General features: G+C 29.7%; 1 protein-coding gene across 2 annotated transcripts; it reads right to left on the bottom strand.

Moving 5' to 3' along the window:
- Positions 1–1,098: 1,098 nt before the first annotated feature.
- On the bottom strand, positions 1,099–7,273 carry LOC107437572 (U24-ctenitoxin-Pn1a). Of its 2 annotated transcripts, none has more exons than XM_071186432.1 (5): positions 7,218–7,273; positions 6,083–6,134; positions 5,231–5,267; positions 3,032–3,256; positions 1,099–1,299 (listed from the first exon to the last, which is right to left on the bottom strand). In XM_071186432.1, the coding sequence occupies exons 2-5, from the start codon at positions 6,104–6,106 to the stop codon at positions 1,148–1,150; spliced, it is 438 nt and encodes a 145-aa protein (XP_071042533.1). In that variant the 5' UTR covers positions 6,107–6,134; positions 7,218–7,273; the 3' UTR covers positions 1,099–1,147. The 2 variants fall into 2 exon arrangements, with proteins under 2 accessions (XP_071042533.1, XP_015905116.1); XM_016049630.3 differs by lacking the exon at positions 7,218–7,273 and adding an exon at positions 7,130–7,217.
- Between the last annotated feature and the right edge of the window lie 535 nt (positions 7,274–7,808).

Here is a 7,808-nt window from a genome sequence, read left to right as displayed (position 1 = left end):
GTAGTCATTTTTTCTACTTTTAAAGTAGAACTTATCACATAAAAAATATTAATGAAAAAGAAATAAACAGGATTATGTAAAAAGAAAAATGAGTGAAAATGATCTATGAATAGTTGAGTGTTTACTTTTCAAAATGTTTTTAATATCAACTAAGTTACTAGGTTTTTCGTATTCGAATGAATAAGCAAAAAAATCTAAATTATCGCGCGGATATTCATCGGAAAAGAATTGCATGTTACTATCTGTTTTTGGAACCGATTAAAACTATGTATAAAAATTGAAAACCGAATTAAAGTCAGAGTTTTAAGAAAGCATTAATGAAATTTTAATAAGTATTGGATCAACTTCTCGCCAGATGGCGATGGATTTTGGTCACCAGATGACGGTACAGAACTGTACGCATCAGAACTGGCAACATAATACTTTATAATCAGATCTGATAACACCATAATTAAAAACAAGTATTCCGGCTTATTTCATTGCGGTGTTGCCTGATCTGATTACAGCTCTAGTGCGACGTAAATGAACTACAACNAAGTCAGAGTTTTAAGAAAGCATTAATGGAATTTTAATAAGTATTGGATCAACTTCTCGCCAGATGGCAATGGATTTTGGTCACCAGATGACGGTACAGAACTGTACGCATCAGAACTGGCAACATAATACTTTATAATCAGATCTGATAACACCATAATTAAAAACAAGTATTCCGGCTTATTTCATTGCGGTGTTGCCTGATCTGATTACAGCTCTAGTGCGACGTAAATGAACTACAACTACAACAACAACAACAACAACTGATCTGATTATGCAATATTATGCTGCCAGGTCTGATTTTAATAGAGATAAGTTTTTTAGCAGTTCGGTGCTGCCATCTGGTGACCAGAGTCCATTGCCATCGGGCAAAAAAATTGATCCACTACAAAAGTATACAATCCTAAAGCGTGAAAGATTGTGATATGATAAAACATAGTATTGTATTGTATTATACTTCGGAAAAAAAGATAAAAAAAAACGTCAGAGTATTAGTTCTCGACATCACCTTTCAATCTAATTTAGAAAGTTTTAAGGAAAAAACTAAGAGTGAAAAGACTGTCATGAAACGAATCACATTTATTGAACGGAGAATTGGACAAAATCAATATTCTTAGCAATCAAGACCCTTTCCTTCGTGCTTGATGTCTCCAACTTGCTTGCCGTTTTTATCAACGCACCAGCAACTGTTGTTGTAGTCGTAGCATTGCTTAGGATTCCAACTACCGTCATCCTGGCACTGAGGAAGGTAAGGGTTTTCGTGGTCTAGAAATAAACACAAGTATTTTTATTTATTGATGTAATAGTAGACCCTTTCAATCGTGATTATAAATCGATTGAAACTCTGTATACTGCCGTGCAATAGGAAAATCGATGTAAGTGGCAAAAAAATCAAAATTAAGATTTTTAAATCTTTGGCATTTTTGAATAATTACAAAAAAATTACTTTTCGGAATTCTATTTCAATGTTCAGCAATATTAGCAATAGAAAAAAAAATAGTTATCAACCTACTTTTCGCGAAATCTATCGTGAAACACTTTGTAGTAGTATTTCAATTGTACGGCAATATAGCTCAAACATCGTAAGAAGATGATTAACCTTTGTAGAGTTCATCGAAGGAAAAGTGCCATTGTGATGAAGAATAATCACTTTAACTACAAACTTCTATAAATATTTGGCCTTCAATAGGCGTCTTGTGAGCGAACAATGATTAATTCTGTAGATGTCTTGTAAGCCCTCAATGCTCATTTAAACTAGCTGATTAAAGAAGCACATTTCTCAAATGTAAGTCTTTCGTTAGCTCCAAAAATGAAAAATTTTTGCAGATAAAAAAAATTACAAGCATACAAGTAGGTTACATACAGGGTAATCCGAAATCATCCTCTTTTCATGCATTATTCGAATTTTTGTCATAAAAGAGAAGTAATAAAATTGCATGCATTATGGATCATAAGTTAAAAGTATGAAGGAGAAAAGAAAGTTAAATCAATGACGGACGCAATACCTCTGCGAGATCATTGCGATTCATTGCACCATCGAGTCACACTTTGTTTTACAATGGTTTTAACGTTTTTTTTGTTTTTTTTTTTGTTTTTAAAATATTCATATATATTTACCATTACAGTCATGAAGACCCTTCTTTATTCAAATAATTATGTTTTGGCTTAAATTTGATATGCTACCAAACAATAAGTATTAGTTTGAATAGTTGAAATGCACAAATGCTTTTTTTATACATATAGTGCAAAGTAAATGATGTGATTTATTTCAAATTTAAGTCATAAATATTTAATTTTTTATAATCTTGTCGAAAAAGTATACATTTTATTCCCATCGCAACCGGTAGGATGGAAAAAGCGCTTACACAGGCCCGCATATCCGAGTGTATTCGTGCTAAAGAGTAAGTATGTGTGCTAGTGCTATTTGTAATGCGAGAGTTCCGTATTGAGATCACGACACTGTGATCATAGACAACTAGAATCAGAAACTGGGTTAAGGGTCGCAAACTCTTATATAAGCGGTCTGAAAAATAAAATTAGACAAATTATAATAAAAGAAGGCGAGCTTACAAAACAACAGAATATGTTTTATTCCCAGAGAACATAGAGAAAAGTTGAAAGTCAATTATTAGTATCACCTCAAAGATGCAATTTAATTTCTGTGTTTGATATCCATCATCCACCATTGTTATTCGTTAGATTTCGATTGCGTTTTTGTTTATTCTCGTTTAAATGCTAAATTTAGAGTCTTAATGTGCATATCTTTTTTGAATTATACTATAAAAATATATCTAATGGCAGTCTTTACGAAATTTTCAGTACTGTGTGACTGCAATAGATACTTTTATTTTTAAATTTTTAAATTTCACATGTTCTAGCTCAAATAGTTCAGTCTTCATAGAATTTTAATTGAATTTACTATAATTTACTAAGTTTCCGTGCAAGAAGGAGATTCAGTTGCTTTATAAAATAGCAAGTTTTACATTAAAAAACTTACTGCTGTCAATCTTGCGCTGCTTTTCCAAGAAGCATCCACATTCTTTAAGATTGGACAAGTTAGGGCTGGCAGGACGTCCATCTTTAGTATAGCAGACGCAGAAAGTGCTGTCCTTGTAGCACTGCAGTTCCTCGTAGTCACCATTTTCTTTGCACTTAGGAATAAGCTTCATAATAGTTTCATGCTTTAGAGCTTCCTCTCGGCGCTTCTCACATTCGCTTTGAGCTATGAAAAAAAGGGATTCAACCAAGGAAATAAAATTACCTCAACCAGTCAGTTTTCTATATCGCTTCAGTAAAATAATTTTCAAGAAAATTGGAAACCTATAAGCGACATCGTAGGTAAATCGTGGCATAAAACCCAATAAGGTTCCACACGCGCGTGACGTCTCTTTCAGGCATCCAATTATGTCTGATTTAAATCACATCGTTAGGCCTAATCACCTATTCTTCTTCTCGAGTTGCTATGTAGTACCCAATTGTGAAAAACTCCTTTTCAAATCCTAGTTGTGCTCGTGGCAAAAGCTTTTTTTGCACAATGTGCTACGGAATTCGGTCATCAAATTCAGAGGGAGGATAAAAGGTTGCAAGAGAAAACTTGCCATGAACGTGATTTGTGACCGACCGTTCTAAGCTGAGCTTTATCTTCGTCTTGATGTGCTTTATAATGCCTCTGAATTTGACGACCGAATTTTGTTGTTGTTCATTTACGTCGCACTATAGCTGCACAATGGGCTATTGGCGATGGTTTGGGAAACATCCTTGAGGATGATCCGAAGACATGCCATCGCAATTTTGATCCTCTGCGGAGGGGATGGCAGCCCCGCCTCCCGCTCTGCAGAGGATGGTAGCCCGACGACCTGCACGCGAAGTCGAGCACTTTACTGTAGAACACAGTTTAACGAGGACCCATACCGCACACCCTCGGTCCCTACGCAGGCTGATCCAAGTGGTCACCCACCCGCACACTAACCGCAGCCAGTGATGACTGACTTCGGTGATCTGCTGGGAACCGTGTCTTAACGATCAGTCCACTGCGGGACGACCGAATTTTGGAACATCCTGCATGCTTTTCAACATTAAAAAAGAGTACAAAAAATTTTGCCGTTACATATCAGAGATCTCGTGAATTTAGAATTCAAATTAAACGAGTGTTAATTTATATACTACTGTCGGTGGATAAAGAACGAGTACATTTTTCTTAAAAATAATTTTTGATCACTTTTTCATAAAATCTAATAATCTCTAAATGGATACATCTTATGAAAAGATTTAAATGAAAGAGAAAAGTTATGAATCGAGTTTGGAAGAATTTCGTTTATATCTGAAAATAGGGTGCAATGCGTTTATCTGACGTAATGAAACCACATATACCTAATGAGTGGATTAATTATTTCGTTAGTCTAGTTTGAATAATTTTGCCGAAGAGAAGAATTAGTGTTTTTTGGATAGATAATATCTACAAATATTTCTCTTATTTGGCACCATACACTCTGGTATTTCTCTATCTATCTGTAACACTATGGTTATTTATTTTGCTTGGCTGTCTTAAGAAATTATTTTTGTAATGTTTAAAAAATTAGTCATGCGTTAAGTATTTATTTAGTTGCATTTGTTAGGTTGCCTTAAATAATTATTTTGTTAATAATAAAAAATTAGTTATGCGTTAAGTATTTATTTAGTTGTATCCTGTTAAATTGTCTTAAGTAATAATGAAAGTAGTGTTGAATAGTTGAGAATTATTTAGAATACGTTAATTATTTATTTAGAATGATTTTGCATTTCAATGGAATTAAAAACTTAGCTACGAAGTAATTATTTATATTTTTCTCTGAACCTTTCTAAAACAGCTCTAGAAATAGAAAACATAAATTGTGCAATGGCGGCACATTCTGCCATACTAATTATTTGTGACAGAAATAGTTAAAAAAGAAATCAAATTATATCCACCCGGGCAACAGTTAGACGGAGAAAAAATGTCATTACTATATAGTTTAAAACTAATTAAGCTATTGGGATTGGAGAAGGAGTTGAAGAATTCGAATACAGTTGTGCTGTGTATTCGGTTTGGCTATCATTAAAACTTATAAGTTGTACAAGATAGTTTTAATAGGCGATAGTTAAGAAATATTTTTTGATGTAAACAGAACCTTGCAACATATTATGGATAGATATTTTCATTAAAACTGCGACTACTTACATCTAGCCAAAGCAGCACAAACTACCATCGAGGCAACCTATGTATAAAGTAATTGAAATTAAATTAATTCCAAAATTTTACATAAAAATTGTTTAGAATTATTAAAATTATTACTTTTCTTGAGAAAATAGATTAGATAATCTAGATTTTACAATATAATAATTGCACACATAAAATACGACTATATTATATGTAGAACGCTTTGAGAAATAGTAATTTATAATCAAATTTACTTTAAAACTACAGTCTGCATGCTGCATTATTTAAGAACATTTGCTTTTTCAGAACTATTCGTAATATGTTTACTTAAATTGTATAAGAGACATTGCTAGATAGTTCTAGAACGATTCTAAATAAGTTATTCACAAAAGTGATTTGAAGTAAATTTTAGAGTTGTTAAAAAACTTTGAACTTAACCCTAGTAAACACATATATATAGAATTTAAGCAAAATATTGAAGTGCTTTTACTGAAATATAAAACAACGATTCGCTTTTAAACCTAATAACAGTTTTATTCTACAACTAACAATAGCTTTTAAGATTATAATTTCTTATAGCTGTGTAATATAAAAGCAATATAATTTTAAAATCAAATAAAAAATCAACTTGATAAGAATATTATTCGCTACAATTATTATATTCAATAGGAATATTACAACTTAACTAGAATATTCTAGTTTATTCGTATATTATTGCCCTATAAGAATGCTGCTGGCTTATAAAAATTTTAAAGTATCTTAAGAACAATAAGAATATTTCAATTAAATCTATTACTGCAACCAATAAGAATATTAAGCCTAATCAGAAATCAGCAGAGCCAGTAATATGTGTTATTAGAATAATATACTTACAGCTATCAAAAGAGCGTATTTCATATTGGATGCAGGAGATTTTGCCACGTTCCTAAAATTAGACAGGGAGATGAAATATTAAATGCACATGAATTAATTTTTCAAAAATAATAACTATAAGTTGTGGTTAATTAATTATTGAAATATAAATTATAAATTAATGAAAATCATTATTGATAAAAAGTTTTAAAACATATTAAATTGGGTTAAATGAATTTGAAATTCAAAGTTCTTAAGTTTTTTTTAAAGTTTTAGTAACTATATTTGCAATACTAATTCCTTTATCGTGCTTATATTTTGAGCTGATCTTTAGTTTTCAAGATTTAAATAAAATTTAATACATTTTAATACATTAGGTAGAATTTAATTCATACATTAGGTAGATTACAATACAAAATTTAATACATTAGGTAGAATATTTATTTACGAATGATTTTGAAAATTTTAAATATCTTTAAAGAATTTTAATATTTAATTTTATGTAACTATAAACTGTATCTGAAAAAATAGTGTCGTTTTCTATTTTATTTCTGTATTTTTCTTTAATCTTATTTAATCTAATATTACTAAATTTTTAAAAAAATCATGTTATGAGATTTTATTTACTTATTTATTTATTTATTTGTTCTTATTTTAATTCAGAAAATTTAGAATTTAAATTTTTCTTAAATATGAATTTTTTAAACTAAAAATTTTTTCCGAAATTTAAAAAATATTTTAAATTTTTTTCATATTTTTGAGTGATATATTTAAATATTTAAAGCACTAATTTAATAATTGTAAATTCCAAACTTGAGATTGTTTTCGAAATAGAAATTATAAAATTAAAATTCTGCAACATGGTGCATAATTTTTATTTTTAAAAGCATATTTAATTTTTGTCATTGTATTGTATAGAAAATAACACATTTATGTTTTATTTATATTAAACTTTTTTGAAGTTTTGAAAAATTTTGATTGGTAATTTTAGTTTTCATTATACAATTATTTAGATACTATTTAGCAACTTTACTTTGTAAAATATTATTATGTAAAATAGTAAACTACCATGCAATATAAAATATTAATACATGAAATAAATTATTTAATTAAAATAATGTTTTGCAAATATATAACAAATATCAAATTCACTCACCCTTCAGAAGTTAGGAATAATGGTGTCGTGAATTAACCCTTTGTGAATATATAATCAGTTATAACATTTGTTAGAATTCCCACGCCAAGTGAATTCTCAGAACAAACGCCAAGACGATAAAATTACCATGGAAAAAAAACTAATATTACTACTATAAGTTAAACAGATGTCCAGGCATTTTTGTTTTGAAATCAGGTACTATCTTCAAACTTCAAATATGTTTCAAAACGCATTTAAAGTTTGATATGAAGTTTGATACACAGTTGAATGATATAAAGTTTGTGATTATGAAACAATAGATTGCAAGTATTTGAAACTATTTATGTTTAATGTCTTTTCAACCTTTCAAACAAAAGAAGAATTATCTGCAAAAAATTTAATATGTTTAAATGAATCCTCAATGTAGCTTTTATATTTTCTAAATTTTGGAACTATTTTTGTTTAGTGTAAAAAAATTCCAAAGAGTTTATCTCTGAGAAAAACTTTTGCCATAAAAAATAAGCAAAAAATGCTAAAACCATTTTTTTAAATTTCTTTCCGATAGCAGAGGGTGACAGTGTAACAATAAAGAAAACGAAAGGAAGGTTTAAA

This window comes from Parasteatoda tepidariorum, chromosome 10, assembly GCF_043381705.1.
Source record: "Parasteatoda tepidariorum isolate YZ-2023 chromosome 10, CAS_Ptep_4.0, whole genome shotgun sequence".
Taxonomy (NCBI): domain Eukaryota; kingdom Metazoa; phylum Arthropoda; class Arachnida; order Araneae; family Theridiidae; genus Parasteatoda; species Parasteatoda tepidariorum.
The sequence above is the reverse complement of the archived record's forward strand: the minus strand, read 5'-3'. Positions and strand labels throughout refer to the sequence as shown.